At 33.7% G+C, this 17,145-nt stretch overlaps 2 protein-coding genes and 1 long non-coding RNA gene across 4 annotated transcripts; all 3 read left to right on the top strand.

Moving 5' to 3' along the window:
- The first annotated feature begins 219 nt into the window (after positions 1-219).
- On the top strand, positions 220-6,273 carry LOC120344879 (uncharacterized). The gene is made up of 10 exons (XM_078112932.1): positions 220-400; positions 856-995; positions 1,252-1,402; positions 2,282-2,526; positions 2,819-2,968; positions 3,406-3,561; positions 4,231-4,338; positions 4,946-5,051; positions 5,134-5,403; positions 5,518-6,273. The coding sequence occupies exons 1-10, from the start codon at positions 235-237 to the stop codon at positions 5,949-5,951; spliced, it is 1,926 nt and encodes a 641-aa protein (XP_077969058.1). The 5' UTR covers positions 220-234; the 3' UTR covers positions 5,952-6,273.
- Positions 6,274-9,426: 3,153 nt separating this feature from the next.
- On the top strand, positions 9,427-13,577 carry LOC120344955 (astacin-like). Of its 2 annotated transcripts, XM_039414303.2 has the most exons (9): positions 9,427-9,550; positions 9,619-9,681; positions 9,900-10,013; positions 10,377-10,541; positions 10,805-10,962; positions 11,156-11,291; positions 11,809-11,966; positions 12,463-12,553; positions 13,151-13,577. In XM_039414303.2, exons 1-9 carry the CDS (start codon positions 9,466-9,468, stop codon positions 13,273-13,275), a joined length of 1,095 nt encoding a protein of 364 aa, XP_039270237.2. In that variant the 5' UTR covers positions 9,427-9,465; the 3' UTR covers positions 13,276-13,577. The 2 variants fall into 2 exon arrangements, with proteins under 2 accessions (XP_039270237.2, XP_039270238.2); XM_039414304.2 differs by lacking the exon at positions 12,463-12,553.
- A 1,554-nt stretch (positions 13,578-15,131) lies between these two features.
- LOC144422887 (uncharacterized) lies at positions 15,132-16,203 on the top strand. The gene is made up of 3 exons (XR_013475422.1): positions 15,132-15,285; positions 15,592-15,640; positions 15,735-16,203. It is a non-coding gene; the product is annotated as an uncharacterized LOC144422887 (long non-coding RNA).
- Positions 16,204-17,145: the final 942 nt, after the last annotated feature.

Here is a 17,145-nt window from a genome sequence, read left to right as displayed (position 1 = left end):
CACATTGAACACTGATAAATAAATTTAACCTTTCCGCATGTTTCTTATTGCAGTAAACAAAATAATCTAGGATGTGTCATATATCATAAAGGTTATTCCGTACGAATCCGTAACGTTCTTTCTGAAAATAGGTGTATTTATTTACTCGAGTGAGCAATATAAAAAATACGACCATTCACCAAATAGACTTGCCTTGAATACTTACGATTTATATGTTCCATAGGTCTTTAGATCATGTATAAACTAATAACTCTTCTAGTGGTGATTGCTGTGTCAACTCACGAAGCTGCCGGTATTGGCAAGCATAACTATGTGAGAAGATGTACAAGGGCCGTAGGACTATGTAGAAACGCTAACGGAACAGTTGTAAAGTACGACACGTGCACGCAAGTTTGTTGTGGTAAGTTACTGAAAAGGTCGAGTAGTAATTCTATGATGTTAAAATTTTTGTAGATAATTTATAATAATACTATTGTCGAAAACTTATCCAAATCTAAAATATTTTACAAAAATAAATCCCGTCCCACTCACAGTAACTTAACGAATCGTGTTAAATGATAAACAAAAAAGCATGAATGCAAAGGCACAACTATATGGACACGGAGAGAAGTACTTTTACTGGCACCTTCACGCCGTTCGTTAACCACCAGTTAAAATGACTTGGTTCAGAATAAAAGCAAACAACAATTTTCCTATTAAAACCAGATCGATTACAGCCAAAATTCAACAAACTTGCTCATCTTATTACGAGAAGGCACTGATAATAGCACGGATTCGCGTTGTATTATCTGTTGATGTCAGATGTTAATGTAATGGAATTGGAAGATATATTGAATAATCTTTTTTTCTATTTAGGCAAAGAAGTATACGATAAACTTGACTCATTTTCACAATGTTGCGGAGATAAAAGTTTTGGAAGAATGCACAATCCCGAGACAGAAATTTGCTGTGCATGGGCACCGACTCTGGACTTTGAAATACACAACAGAACAGAGGTATTGAAATATAAAATACGCTTGTGAGCTTGGTGTGGGTGCCACTGTCCAAGAGGAAAATATTAATTATGTGCTAGTAAAAGCTAGATTCAAATATATGTTACTATATTGTTGATTTACAGTTATAGGTATGTACTAAAGAGGGTCTAAAGAACTCCAATAAATTGAAAAATCACTATAAACTGTGAATTCTGAAAAATCAGATTTATTTTTCTATGTCATGTTATTGAAACATTGAATGTGGTAACCATTTTAGAACAGTCCAACCGAACCAGAATGTTGCGGAGCAGATCTTTACGACAATGAAGAGAATCCGCACATGCAATGTTGTAGAAGTTGGCAAAATAAGCCAGAAGCTTTCAACACTTTGACAAGCATGTGTTGTGAGGGAAGAGTAGGATTCATAAGTAAGCTTACTAAATTTATGTAAGAATATTTCGATCTGTCAGTCAATAATATATATCGATATCGTTAGTAACAATAAGGCTGTATGACTCATCACTCATCACTGTATGACACATCATCAGATAAAAGTTATAACAACTTTGACATACAATAATTAAATTTGATCAATTTAACAAAACTTGATCCGAGACCTGACGTGTTCAATGACATAAATAATCTTGTTCGAATTTCCCTTCTATAATAGGTTTTTCCACTGCCCTTGCGACTTGACATTGACACTGCTTCAAAAACGCAACTTGCATTTTTTATAATTGCGAATTGTATATGCCAGTGTTCATCACGCCCCAATTGGCACGGTTCAATTTTTTCGCGACCCTCAAGAAATAAAATAAACATGAAGTAAAATTTGTAATACAGAAAATATTGAAAATATAATAATAAAACTGAGAAGACCTTTAATAAGACCGATGTGCTTGTATATTTTCGCACTAAAGGTCGAATCTTGACTCTATTTCGGTGACGATGGGTCTCAGTACTGGTTACAAATCTTTTCAATTTGATCGATATTTTGTTTTGACATGAGTTAGTATCGACAAAGATTTTACCGCGACTTCCATTAAGCCCTTTCGCGTCCCATCGGGGTTCCGGGACTTTCAGTTTGAAGAGCCCTGGTCCATGCACAAGCTTCTAGCACAAATTTAATTTTATAAGATCGCAGAACGAAGAGGCTATAAAGTATGGATACAATAAATGGTGTGAATTTTTGATTGTTATTCCGAAATATTCTTGTGCAAATTTATATCAAACATTTACCTTCCGTATATTTATCAAGTTATACAAAATTGGATCACTATATCACGATGGTTTAATTTTGTGTTTAGCAACTACAGCGTATGCTGATTGCTGTTATGATGTTGCTTACGATAGACGAGTTGCATCTTGTCCTTGTGGAAACGGAAAACTTTTAAACGCACAAAAAAAAGATACAGCTTGTTGTAGATTTGACAGTGAGCGCAGCAACTGGAATCCATACCTTGTTGAGACGCAGGGATGTTGTGACGGCGAAATTTATGATCTAGGATTACAAATATGCTGCAATGGTCTAATCGCAAATGCATCATCACAGGTTTGACTTGTAACTTAAATTGAAACAAGCTCAATAACAATTATAAATACTTTACATGGTTGCGTAATACTCACCTTTCCTCTTTTTATTCAATATAATTTTAACAGAACAATTTTGATGATTGTTTTGAGTTAGAATAGAAACAACACAGACCCTGCCATAATGCAAACAAAAAAATCATCGGGCAATTGGTACTGTGTGATCTATTTGCACTTCATCGATCGTGTGTTTGCGTTATTTACCAATGAAAACTTGAACATTAAATTTGCTTTTAATCCCATTATTCAATTAGTACTGCTGCAATGGACTTCTAACCGATCAGCAAGCTGGAAACGAAGGAAATGTGAATATAGGATGCTGCACTGTCGGAGGAATAGAACAAGCGTTTGATGCAACTACACAAACATGTTGTGGAGATGAGTTGGTCGACAGAGAAAACGAGGTAACGAAAATAAAACAAGGGTTTTATTATTTTTTATAAAAAAACGAGGATCATTATGTATGATAAAACAATCATGAAACAAAGTTTAGTTACATATTCAATAAAAGAATTTTTCAATCGTGCATCTAGTATTTTGAAAGACAACCTATTGTATGTTTTATCATGTTTTGTCGATCTGATAACATTAGTAGGGTTTTATCAATGTAGTTTGACATAACAATATATACAAGAGGTAAACGCACGTTTTTGACAACATTTTTGAACATGTATATTACTAGTTTATTGACTGACCGACTACGACACCAACAAAGTATAGCTCGCTGTAATAGCGCAAGCTGAGCTGTACATGCTAGAATTTTAATTTTAAAATCTCTACTGATTTGCCTATATATTGAACATGTGTGCTAATTTCTACTTGTTATATTTCCATGATTTAGGGTGATGAATGTTGTGCTGGAAGAGCCTACTTTTCAGAAGCTGGTAATTGCTGCAACAACACGGTATACGACCTGGAGACGGAGGGAGCAGGTTGTTGCGCTGGAACGCCGTATGATGAACTTACTGGAGTGTGTTGCGGCGGAGGAATAGTTGGAGTAAGATTCTATTGAGCACTAGAAGTGTAGCAGATTGTTCGCCACTTTAATTGATCTAATTTATGAGCATTTAATTACATTATTACGTGTTACTCGAAATTAGTTCCAATCAAAATTATACAAAAACATAACTCTAGTCAGAACTTTAAACAAAGAATACTGAAGTGTACTATTTGTCATGCAGAAAGGTTTATGATGTCATAAATGAATTATGGATGTTTAATTTTTCGTGGTATTTTAACATTATATATATCCGAAGATGTCAGCTTCACGTTCGAGTCTAAAATCGAATTAAACGAGTAAACCGGCGTACGTTTGAAAAAAAGTAATCACCCAAGCCAATTACTTCATTGGATTTACGGACTTGTAGTTTTGGATTATAACTTTGATTAGACCGCCATTGTCTTATGTGCTCAACATTGAGATTAATAAACGTTGCAATCGCAGAAACTATTGCGCATCGGCTAAAGAGGATTCTATGATCGATTCTGGTATATTTATGCGATAACTATAATTTAATAAGTAAAAACTGGAGTCATGTTTTAAAGCAAATAGTTTATTTTTCCAATAATGATTTGTAATTAAAAACCTGTGCATAAAAACCTCGCTAAATTACGATTACATCTTTGCGATGGCTTGATAACAACATTTTATTCTGTTAAATTTCAGTCTGACATGGTGTGGCCGGCCTGTTGTGGAACCGACAGCTTTGACGCGTATGAACAGACATGCTGCGGTACAACCGTATTCGACAATCCGCCAGATTCAAGAGGAGAGGTGAGCTTTTTTTCACATTTCACAAATCCCATTTCTTCATATGGGCCTAAAGCCAAATCTGCTTATATATTTTAATAGACCGCCATGTTGAATTGATTGGGGTAATCGTGGTATATATATTTAACTCACTTTCATTAATAATACTAATTTATTCACATATAAGGCTTGTGAAAACTGCCATGATTTCTTTTTATCAATCTATAAGCCTCAGAACTTGGCGGCTTATGTCTGTCAAATAAAAATCTATTGGGCCGTATTTGATTATTACAGTTTGATATTGTATTTATTGGCGTTCATATAATATTTTCTATTAGCAAAAAAGCTTTTTTAGTCGTTATATACATATATATATATATAATTTGAATTAATAAAAATGTGTAGAGATTAGAAAAATATGAATCAAATTGCGAAATGAAAATTGTGCGAAGAAAAATAAGAACTGATGAATTATTTTCAGACTAAGTTAGCGATGAAACGTTTTTTTCCACAAACCACTCCTAGTTTACTTTTTTACTTCTGGTCAGAGTATTCTTTGTCGTCTTCATTCGCTGTTAAAACGAATTAACATTTCCAGTGCTTTTCTATAAATCCCTAACATTTACTTTAGACCAGTCACCATACTCGATGCTGTGGAGATTTCGGTGATCCATCAACGCTTGTTCCTTATGATTACGATTCACAAACATGCTGTGGGGGTGTCAATGCATCACTGAGTAAGTTTCAATTATCTTTCGTAGATTGCATTTTTCGTTTCAAAATTAATACAAACGTTTTTAATTCATACTTTCTGTTTAGCTGGTGAAGATGGTAAAAAAATTGGTTTAAATGATTTGGAATGTTGCGGAGAAATGGCAATGAATCGTTTGTCACATCTTTGTTGTGATGATGTTGTCAACCGGAATCTTTACAAAGAGTTTGGGCGTTGTGTCGGAAATACTACGTACGACATAAGAATAGTAATATACTGCGACGATGTGAGATTGGACAACCCATTTGGTGCAGATGGAATATGTTGCGGTCCCAATGTTTTCAATGGAGCTGAATTTCCTGATACAAAATGCTGTGGTATGTTTTTAGATTATTTATTTAACGACATTTTTACTAGTAATGGTCACATATTTTAAATAATATTTACAACTATATATTGTTCTAATTGTTCTTATTTTAAAATCCCGTCAGGTGATTCCTCAATGGATGCCGACGCATTCAAGTGTTGCGATGGTACACCTCGCGAGTTAGGAGGAATTCCTAAAGAGAAAGCAGTTTGTTGTGGAAATAGTTGCATTGATGGAAGAGATTACTGGTGCTGTGAAGGAAAGGCCTACTGGAAAGGTGAAAACAACGAAGACGTTGGAGAACTTATAGACGGAATGGCATGCAGTGAGTTCTTCAAGCAGTCCGTGAGAGACAGAGCTGGAACTAGAGGGACGGGAAGGGTGATTAGCGGAGGAGTGAGAGTAGGACGACCACAACCAGTAACAACAACAACCGAAGCTCCGACTACCCCAGCTCCTCCTCCTCCCGTTCGAGGCGGTAGAAGACCCGGCGCAGGAGGCGCAAGGAGACCAGGAGCAAGAAGACCAGGTGCTGGTGGGGCCCCACGCCGGGGTTAAATCAAACAATACATAATGTTAACGTGAACACTTGAAATCAATTTACAGCTATATCTAAATATCCAGTAACATAATCGAAGCGTGAAGTTAGACTTTGCTATTGCGCATTCAAAAAATTACGACCGGTAGCCAGGCAAAAATAGCAAGAATTTACCTAACCACTAGCTTTTTAAAACATTTAAAAAACTTGAAAGTCTTCGGTACAGACACAATTTTACCATATTTGTTTTTGTAATTGTGAAAATCGTAGAATTAACATGTTATCAATATCAGAACTACTTGTTTCATACTGTAATAAATGTTGTAATTTGACAATACACAACTTTGTGATCTCTTTCATTGCATATACCTTGAGTTGGGGAATATCTATCAGTAGTGAAATACGCCATGAACGGTTCATTCAAATAAAGGAGACGTGATACGAAGTATTAAACTAAGACCTGCTTGGAGAAGGGAAGATATTCGTCAATACGTTATCTTGTTTAAGAGTTGCGGTTTGGTACCTGTAAAATGAGAAAGATCAGGATTTGAGAATGAGATCACAGTCTAGAACAGAGAGGGTGAACCACTGACGCTCAGGTGACAAAGTAACCCGCCACAATTGTTTGGTAACCTGCCACAAGTCGCAAATAATGCAAAAAGCAAGGCAAAAATTTTTCTGTGGTAAAAATTGACACATCAATACAATTAATCTGTTTATTTATCGCGACTTGGCTGTTTTCTTTCGGTGATGCATGGACCGAATGAAGAACAAAATGTTATAAATGGTATGCGACAAATAAATGGTATTTTACAGTTTATTCCTTCCCCACATACAATGCCTAATTGAGACAGAAATCAGAAATAATAATGGAACACGAGGGTGAATAATGGAACACGAGGGTGGTGACTCTTTGCCCAAAGCCAGGTCATATGCACTCACTCAGAAATAAAGGAGACTGATCTCAGAGCGCAGGACGATCAATGAAGATCTAATAGTTACTGAGATTAAAATGGAGTATTAGCATAGAATTTTAGAAAATATCGATTGCCTCAAGGCTTGAAGCAGTTCAGGACAATATGACCAAAAACCTAGCTATGGGGGAAATTTGGTCATGAGAATAACTCGACGATATGCTGTTAATTGCACCTCATTATCCAGTATTTTAGATCAGTGATTTCCAACCTTTCTACTCTGGTGGGCCAATGAAATTAAATAAAATGCACTCAGGCAATGGCAGCAAATATTAAAATGAATGGAATGGGTTTTGATAAAAACATTTTGTGTCAGAGGCCCAAGTAAACATTACCAGATTCGCGAAAGCGTAAAATCGTATTAGCCAATATATTCAGACAGTGGTGAGCGTCCAAATATAAATAAATGCAATAATACACTGGCCTTTTTTTTGTGTTGTTGCTTCTCGAATATAATCAACATATAGAGCACGATGCAGCTACAATTTTTTTTACCACATTAGTTTACAAATTTTAGATAATGCAAACACTTTCTGACTGAGTATGGATCACAGTATCAAACCTCAGGACACCAAATATAAATTATATGGAATTAACCTAAAGCGAATATTGACGGTTCCCGTACATTTGAACCATGTACATTTGAACCCACGACAATTGCACCTGCATACTATTGCACCTATGGAATTTTTTTTTTCGTTTTGCGGATATTTGAACCCATACTAACCTAACCCATGGGTTTTAGCACCCGCATATAGATTGAACCCGCGGATATACACATGGGTTCAAATGTACGTGGGTTCAAATGTACGGTCAACAATATTGACAACTTCTCTCACGTCAGGTATTTGCAAATTACAATTAAGACATCTCCCATTCCCGATAAATCATATTTAAATGAGTGTTATGCCTAAGTTTACCACTGATGTAAAAAAAAGTTGTACGTTACTAGTTGTAATCTTTATAGGACCTCAATTTGGTGAAATTTTGTTAAGGTTATCTTGTCTGCGATCGCGACAGATGGCTGCTGACTTCATCGACAGGACGACGTGCCATGTTTAGCAGATGAGGAGATTCCTGGGCCTACTGCTTGTATTTCGAATGTAACGTTACAAACATGGAAAACCACAAGCTTCCGTTTCTCCGTTTTTTCTTCAGTCAGCATTTTACACTGTGATATGTTACTTTTAAATATAAGCAAATGGTTATGGTAACGAAAAATAACAAAAATCCTAGCTGACGGACGATTGGGAATCATTGTGTTTTACTATGCAATAAAATATATTGTTTCTAATGTTTATTAAATAGGTTATTTTTAAACTAACTGTTCAATTACTGTATATTGTCATTTGTCATATAGGGGATTATTGTTAATTTATTTCATTTTGGTATACTCTTTGGTACTAAATAATTCAAATTTAATATTGTATTTTTGGATTTTAGTCAGTTTCATTCTTATAGATGTTAGCTCGGTGTTCATCCTTTTATATTCAATGCCTATAAATTATACTTTACGTAAGACGTTGTTTGAATGAACGTACCATGAGAAACGTTATGAATCAATTCTTAGAAGCTCTACTTCAGTGTTACTTTGTGTCGTTTACGACTTACAAGTTTATTGTTTTCATCGGAGCAGAATAAACGTTACGCAACAGATGATTGTCAAATTTGGTTGACCTTCCATAATTAGCTCACAAATAACATACCGCGGTTACGCAATATGGGTCATAAACTATTCCGGTAAAGTATGGAACATAATATATGTCTCCTACTTTGTTGCATCATTTTTATATGACACTCGTCCTCTAAATTTAAATACAATGATTATGCCATAAAATTGGTAGTGGCTAATTGAAGGCAACTTACGCCAACTTTTAATTTGACGAGTTGATATGTATATAAGGCATTATATAATTTCTAATTCACATGATAGAATTCGTCTAATTCCGATTTGATTTAATATACATTGTGAAGTTATCGTCAGTATTAAAATGTTTATTATTCATTCGTTCGTTTTAAAATCACCCCAGGATGATGGAAAATGTTCATTTGATCTTGTTCTAGTATAGGAAAAGATGGTCGAAATGATATCAGGTATGTAATGAATTTATGTATCTACTGCAGAAGATATTACAGTATGTGATCGTTTGTCTGACTGGAACGTTTTTCACTAGAAATAAAACGAATTTATAATTATTGTGAATGTAACATATAAAGTGTATATTGTAATTGAGCTCTTTGAAAGGGTTTTGACTACGAAAATTTTAACGCAATTTAAGGGATTTTACTCGTTTTTTAGCAGTCGTTTTGATAGCTTGCTGGTAATGTAAGAAAGAACGAATAATCTATATAATTTTGCTTTCGAAGAACTCAATTTATATCATGATTTTTGAAGTTTGTTTCAAAAGTTCATTACCCTAAAATTAAAGACACAATTGAATTTTTCCCATTTTTTGTTTTAGGAGATATTTGTGTACTATTGTTTGTTCTATGTTCATCCTTCACCATGTGTGTGGGAGCAATTTGTGTACTATTGTTTGTTCTATGTTCATCCTTCACCATGTGTGTGGGAGCATACAGCTGCGAAGAAATTTTGAATGGATTTAAAACGAATGCCACAGTTTGGGAAGTAAATGCGTGTTACAGTAAGTAGATTTTGTGAATAGTTTAGGAATTCAATATTGTACATAATATTAAATGCTTTTGATTTCAGAGAAGCAAGAAGAACTCAAGAATGACCTGATAGAACCAAGTATTTCTGTGTTTCTCAAACAAGGTATAATATGGAATAGACTTATTAGGCTTTAGTCTGGAAAAAAAAATAATTTTGTCGTTATTCCGAATATTTATAATCATGAAAACATACACAAAAATATACCGGAAATCTCTTCCGTGTAAGGTCATAGGTTAAAACAGTGTCAATGTGCAATCGTTTACTTTCAATAGTTAATGATATAGCTAATGATAACTAAATTATAAACATTTGTACTCCAGCTGGACGACAATGCTCCACAAACATACTACGTGACTGTCCTAGTACCTGCATCTGGTATAAACGAGGATCAAATGGTTGCGCAACATGCAAATGCGATTACAGGGGAAACAATGGTAATTTCTGAATTACTTTAAAATTGCTTTTTGGAATGATAGACTGAACTTCAAACAGTCAACTATTTGGGTATTCAATAGTCGGGTTCAGAATTAAAATGTTACAAAAAACTAGACTTCATGTATATTTTTTACCAATCGATAAGAACTTATATAATACTATTTGCACGAAGATGCTATTTCTGGTAGAACAGAAACCCTCGGCTTTGTCCAGTCAATTTATTACTTCTAAAGTGATATTGTGAGCATGGTATTTGAATCTGAGCGTAAACTGTGATGACAACGCTTTAAAACGATTCAAAATACTTCACTTTCATACATATACACGTATTCAAAAAATGAAATGAAAACTGTTTCGATCAGGTTTGTTCGAGTCTGATATTCGACTGAGAAAAACATCGATTGTACAACTGATGAACATGTTGCGAGGTGGTTGGAGTCGGGCCGGATCCGGAACTCACAATCGATGGCCGTTGGATAGAACCAGTGGACATTACATCATACCTTATGTTTTGACGCCGTATCTAGGTGACCCCTAATACCATTTCATTTTTTATAATAAAAAGGTTGAACTGATTTCATTTTTAGTCTGATTTTGTTAACCGTATGCAGTCGTGAGCATTTTGTTTTGGACATTGGAATTGATACAATTATGTCATTTTTGACAGTTTTAGTTTATAATATGGCCAGGGATTAAAATTCTTGAGCTCAATCCCCAGTTTTTCCGTAGAGTTGAGTGGGAAAAATATTACAAAAAATATTAAAAGATAATTTTATTAAATAATATTTAGGCACAGCGGCTAAGTCGGCAATAAATGAGGCAATTGAAGAAATCGAAAGTAAAACTTGCATTCGATTGAAAAAGAAAAACAACGAAGAGAATTATATTGAATTTAAAGTTGGCCGAGGATGTTGGTCCGATGTTGGAATGCACCAAGGCGCTAACCAGGTACGCTGCAATAGCGAAACGATCATCGCAACTTATTGAACTATATGGTGCGACACCTAAATTTCAAGATTGTTTCAAACATTCTGGAATCGAGGATGGAAAAATTATTTATTTCGCAATATTCTAAACTCGTTGAAATCGTTGAAATTATGATCATTGAGATTTTTTTTTATCTCAAAGTATAACTTTTCAGATTTCTATAGGACGAGGCTGTAGTAATAAAGGTATAGTTGTTCACGAAATCATGCATTCCATTGGATTTTGGCACGAACATAGCAGACCTGACAGAGATAACTATATCAAAATTGTTTATGAAAACATTGATACAGGTCAGTAGCTAAATATTCGCATCATGCGTGCATGTGGTGTTGGACGTAATACATGGTACCTATCCCGAGGAATAATAAAATTTGTTTCCTCATTAGAAGGATCTAGAATAAATTATGTTCAATATCGAACTTATTTTTTCATGTAATCGTAAAATAACAATTATTTAAGTTTCAAAATGATATTTACTATTCCGAGTATATATATATATATATATGTTATGTGAAAATTATTTCAAATAGCTGGCTCATATCCTTCATGCTATCCCTCAACTGATGGTATTTATCTATCCAAATTACAGCGAACGAGATTGTATATTGCAAAGACTGAACGCAGTTAAATTTTAGTTTCTTTAGGTTTTGTTATGTAATTTGGTAGTCTCGGATTCGATTTAGTTGGGATTTTGCATATAGAATATACATTATGTTTCTTTCATTACTTTTGCAACTAAAGTGAAAAGACAACGTATTTGAAAATATACCACACTAACTGTCCAAAATTGCACTTCATGTTTCACAGACGATTTAGAGAATTTTCAAAAATTCTCCAGTTCCGAAGTTGTATCATATGGATCCAAATATGACATAGGATCAGTTATGCACTACAGTAGCACAGCATTTTCTAAAAATGGCCTCCCTACTTTGTTAGATGCAACTGGACGAGAATTACAAACTCAGGTATGATACATTAACAAAGTAAAATTAATTTATAAATTGAAAAATCTTCTGGAAAACATAAAATAAGTCCAGACTGAGTATATAGACATACCATGAAGCAATTAGTTTGTGACTTGATTTGTGTAAAAAGGTCAAACATTAAAAGGTAAAAGTTGACGAAGTTAGAATTATTGCACTTTAGTGAGTTCAGAAAATGAAGGTAACCAGCAACTTATTTTTTCACTGTGGTATAGTAAGGAATAAATCGTATATTTTTACCTTAGTGCTAAATATACAGTGATTTTTTTCCGTCGATTCTGATACCTTCCAAATTGTATTCGATCTATTTAATTTATCACACATTTAGTGAGAGATCGGTCGCAAGAAATAACAGTTGATCTGCAACTATAACATAGTCAGGTTCAATTCGCTATCCAACGCTAAATTGCGGAGTAAAATATACCATTTACTTCTTTATCGAATAATTTGTATTGAATACATTTTTCTTTATTTTCAGAGCAAGGGACTATCGTATTCCGATATTGAACAAATCAATAAAATGTACCCCTGCCATTCAAGTTCCAACTTCTTTTCATCATATTTTAGAGGTAATAGTAATGGTTTAATCTAGATTATTAATGAATTTGTTTGTGGCTTTCATCAATCATTCATAAAGCGTCAATAAAAGGCTAAACTGAAAGATTTAGCAATTCAAAAACACCTGGTATACTTAACTTTGTACGCATTCGTCATTTTAAAATTCAAACTCCTACACGAAAATACCATAACTGGCGTTTATTTTGTACGTAAACACCAAAATGTCATATCTGATTGAAATCTGAAGGTGATTTACTCAGATTAAAGATGAGTCACCTATTCTGTGGAACGATAAAAAGTTCAGAGATTTCAAATTACGACAGAGAGACAGATTAATTAAATTGGATTCAACCTATCGCAACCTATACACATGATGTAATGAATTCTGCATGTGTGTCAACGCCGAGCAGGAAGCTTTCAAAATACAGTTACTGCTTTATACGTTGCAGTGGCTTCTGTTCATGTGCGTTTACGAGAAAATTTATCCGTACTTCATTGCACATCGTTGAAGCTAGTTTAATAAACATAAATTATCTTAAATTGTGCAACATTTATACAAATAACGAACAAATTTATCGGAATTTAGTCTATATTTGTTCATTCAACAGGTAAACGAGAGACTACATGCATCGATAGTCGTCTGGACTGCAAAAATATAAAACTTATGTGTAATTTACCGACTCTTAGAATTGCACTGAAAAAGGAATGTCGTAGGACCTGCGGATATTGCTGACAAGATCGTATGCAGTGTGAAATTAATAACGTTTGCAAAATGCATTCGTCAATTGAAATGAACACTACCGGAAGACGATAGCGTGTTCAAAGTTTCATGTTTAAAGTTTGTTCGAAGCATACACGTCATCAATGACTAATACTCAAACAAAAATATCAACTCCTTGCACGGATGAAAGAAACAATTTCAAGTCGAGACTTTTGCAGACAAGTTTAACTCCACCACGACCTTAAGTTTTTACAAACTTTTGCTGTAATTTTATTTTGCTATATATTATTATCGAGTTCACAATAAATCTCATAAATCTAGCAATTTTGCAATAATTTTCAACAGAGTACAATTGAGTGTTATTGTTCCTCGGCCTCTAGTAAGCAGTTTGCTCCATTGGATGAACTATTAGCAATGCAAGGCTGCAAGGCTTCGGTAATCACTGTAAAACGTAACATTTACTAGTTAAGTATGAGGTATCAAATACTACGCTTTTGCAATGTAAATTTTTTTAACAGTACGGTTTGCGTTTTCACAAATTTACATATAGGATGTTACGGCATTTTAAAAACTATTCCGGGTTTGAATGGTATGGGACATAGGTGAATTAAAAATGTATCGAATATATATCGATCGGTCAGGCCAGTGGTCCTCATATTTTTTGTGGCGCATTTTCGCTGCACAAAAATTCTGTGGTTCATCAACTTTTTTCATGCAATGGGAAAACTACAAGAAAAAATAAAATTTTTACGCACAAAATGGACATTTCCAGTTTTAGAATTACCACTCAGTAGCAGAAAACAGCACCCTCATTCATTGCTACTACAATTACGATTAAAAACAGTGATAAAAGTAAAACTAGCAATTTTGAATAGAACTGTGGCCTATTTTAAATGTTTTCGTGGCACAGCAGTGGGCCATGGCCCACTGGTTAAGAACCGGTGGATAAGACTAAGTAATGAATTTGTTTGCTGACGATTGCAGGGTACAGAGATTAGTGTCAGTCAGACAGTTTTATGTTGCAAACAAATATTTGCGTCAGCGATTTATAACTTTCACAAACAAACATATCATTGTATCAAACGCGTTCTATCATGTTCGATGATAATCTTTCTGAGAATGGAAGACGAACAAAAATTTATTTGTTCTGTGATCGAATTGAAGACAACAACAGATTATGCGTCATTCGAACCTTTGGACCCTTCATTAACAAAGAACAACATAGGTTATGCAATTCCTTCTCTTTTTTCATTGGTCTAAGCAATATGGTCTGACTTTAATACAAATAAATCTGTGTGCATTCTGAAAATGTAGATCAGAATTCTAGCTCGAGAAGGAAACAGGAGAATTTAAGGGTTGTTACTGTTCATATGATGTTTTTTTTTAAATGCAATATCTTACATATTATATAGAATTATATGATATATATATGAATTAGAACAATGTTTTCACCTAAATAGTAATATTTATGTGAGTATATTCTACGCTCACGACTGTTTTGTCGAAGATTGGAAGCGTAGTTTATTACCAAGTTTTCTTGACGTATTTATATTGTGATTTTTGAGATTGGCAAAGATCATAATGAAATGGCGAAATACATGTAATAAAAAGAGGAAAAGATACGGTTGAAGATACTTCAATTTCACTGATTTATTCCATTAGTCAATACGTTTAAGAATATATGTTAGAAATACAAAATGATAAACTGGTGAAAATTGAAAGAAAACGTTTTCAAGAGTAGTTTTATGGTATGAAAATGCGTTTTTTTTTTCAAATTTCGACAATACCAATGCTCCATACACTAATTACAAAACGGTGGACTCGCCAAGGAAATTTAATATGAACGTATCACCATTCCTCCAACCTAATACTTTGTTTTTTATCTTAGAAAAAATTCAAAAAATCAAAAAAACTGTAATAATTTGTTTCACTTCAAACAATCAAAAGTCAAAATGAAGTTCGTTGTTCTTCTTGGCCTTGTTGCATTTTTGGCAGTGATTGCTGAAGGTTCTGCAATTCCAGGTAAACTATAATTTTTTTTTAGGAAAATCTTTGGAATGATTAACGAGTTTATTGAGAGAGCATTCAAAAAATTTTTTTTTTCACTTCTGGTGAACAATGAACAAATTATAATAATATCTTATAAGTCGAATATTATGGTATGAGAATTTAAACGGTAACAGTAATTGAGCTGACTCCATATTTATCTACCACTAGATGGCCGCACGTAAAAATATTGAAAATCATTTGGTAGAATTCTAGTTGAAGTTGATACAATTTCTAACAATATCCATTTCAACATCATTATTTTTTTTATTTTTTTTGCAGATTCGGAGGAAATAGCAAGTACCGCTTCAGGCTGGTTAGAAAGTTTCGGGTAATTTAAATTAAGACGTTTAATTAAATATTTATATATATATTAAATAAAAAACGCTTAAATATTTCCAACTCTTTCTTTCGTTTAATTATAGGAAAAGTATCAAAGCAGCTGGCAGGACCGTTCTTTCGTATGGAGAAAAGTTGAAGCAAAAGAGTTTTGAATTTGCGAAAGGAGTGAAAAAAACCTATAATCAACATTATTCTGATTCCGACTAGGAGAATTCACCGTATCAATACAAAATTTGATTGTTATTTTGTTGCTGTAATTTTATTTTTAATTTTTCAAAAATTTCTTCTCTGTATGGCAGATCACCGGAAAAATTCAATAGTGTATTAAATTTGCTCCTGGAAATTTTTGAGCCACAGATATGATAATTTTGTTGAATATTAACACAGAAACATAAGTATTTCTATCACTTGGTGCACATTTTCATTAAATATCTGCAAAGATAATAATGCATTATAAATTCTCGATGGTTCATGCATTAAATCTATATGTTACAACGGAAAATTTTTGTGCCAAAATTTTATAATAATGTAATAAACAATATAAAAATCTCGTTCCAAGTATTTTTGATTTGGTTCAACTTATTGAAGAACAATAGCAAACGAGAAAAATGTTATATTTTTATATTGGCTGCAACTATACGATTGGAAACGTGAGTGACAATGTACGAAAAAATCTGTGTTTTTTATATTACTCTTGTTCAACGAAACTGGGGTTTGTTTTACATCACCATCAAATGTAGAAACGCTAACAGACTTGCAGATAATGAAATCAATGTCTGACAGACGAAGGGTTAAAAAGTCAAATAAGGAACAAATATTATAGCTGTTATGAAAAGCATTTGCAAAAATCATAAATACTTTTTCAAAAATTCATGTCGCTTTCTCACTTGAAGAAAGAATTAAAATGAAAAAATTGGATCTATTCATAAAATCCTGACGGGGTTGGGATGTCTTTCTGGAGCAATGATTAAAGTTTTATATGGGGAACTGATAATAAGTCTGTATTTTGGAAATGTATCGACATGAAATTTACCTGATGATATATTCATGCAAATATGAACAAACTATGTCAAACTTATTGTCATAAAAGGAACATCAACTTTATTACTTATCGATTTTAATCGGTAAGTATGTTGATAGGTATTCGTCTGTTTGTTTGACTGTCTGTCTGTTAGATGCACGCGATAATTCACGAAAGCGAGATTGAATCTGCTCCAGATTTTGCATGTGCATTCGTCATATGTCGTACTAGAAGCCTATTGATTAATTAGTGATGGAACACAAGGTGTCACTATGGAGTAAGAGCGCTGTTTTGGGGGATCCCTCAATTTTCGATCGATAAGTCTTCGGTATTCTGACCGATATTCTCGTTTTCTTGTTGTCCTGTTGCTTCATGAAAGTAGGATAATTCACACAATCGCAACAACATATCACGATAAAAACCTAAACGATAAACGTAGTAGATTGTAATGCCTGTATTGTAGCATGTAACAA

This window comes from Styela clava, chromosome 5 (genome assembly GCF_964204865.1).
Source record: "Styela clava chromosome 5, kaStyClav1.hap1.2, whole genome shotgun sequence".
Lineage (NCBI taxonomy): Eukaryota > Metazoa > Chordata > Ascidiacea > Stolidobranchia > Styelidae > Styela > Styela clava.
Note: the sequence above shows the minus strand (reverse complement) of the source record. Positions and strands in the feature narration are given on the sequence as shown.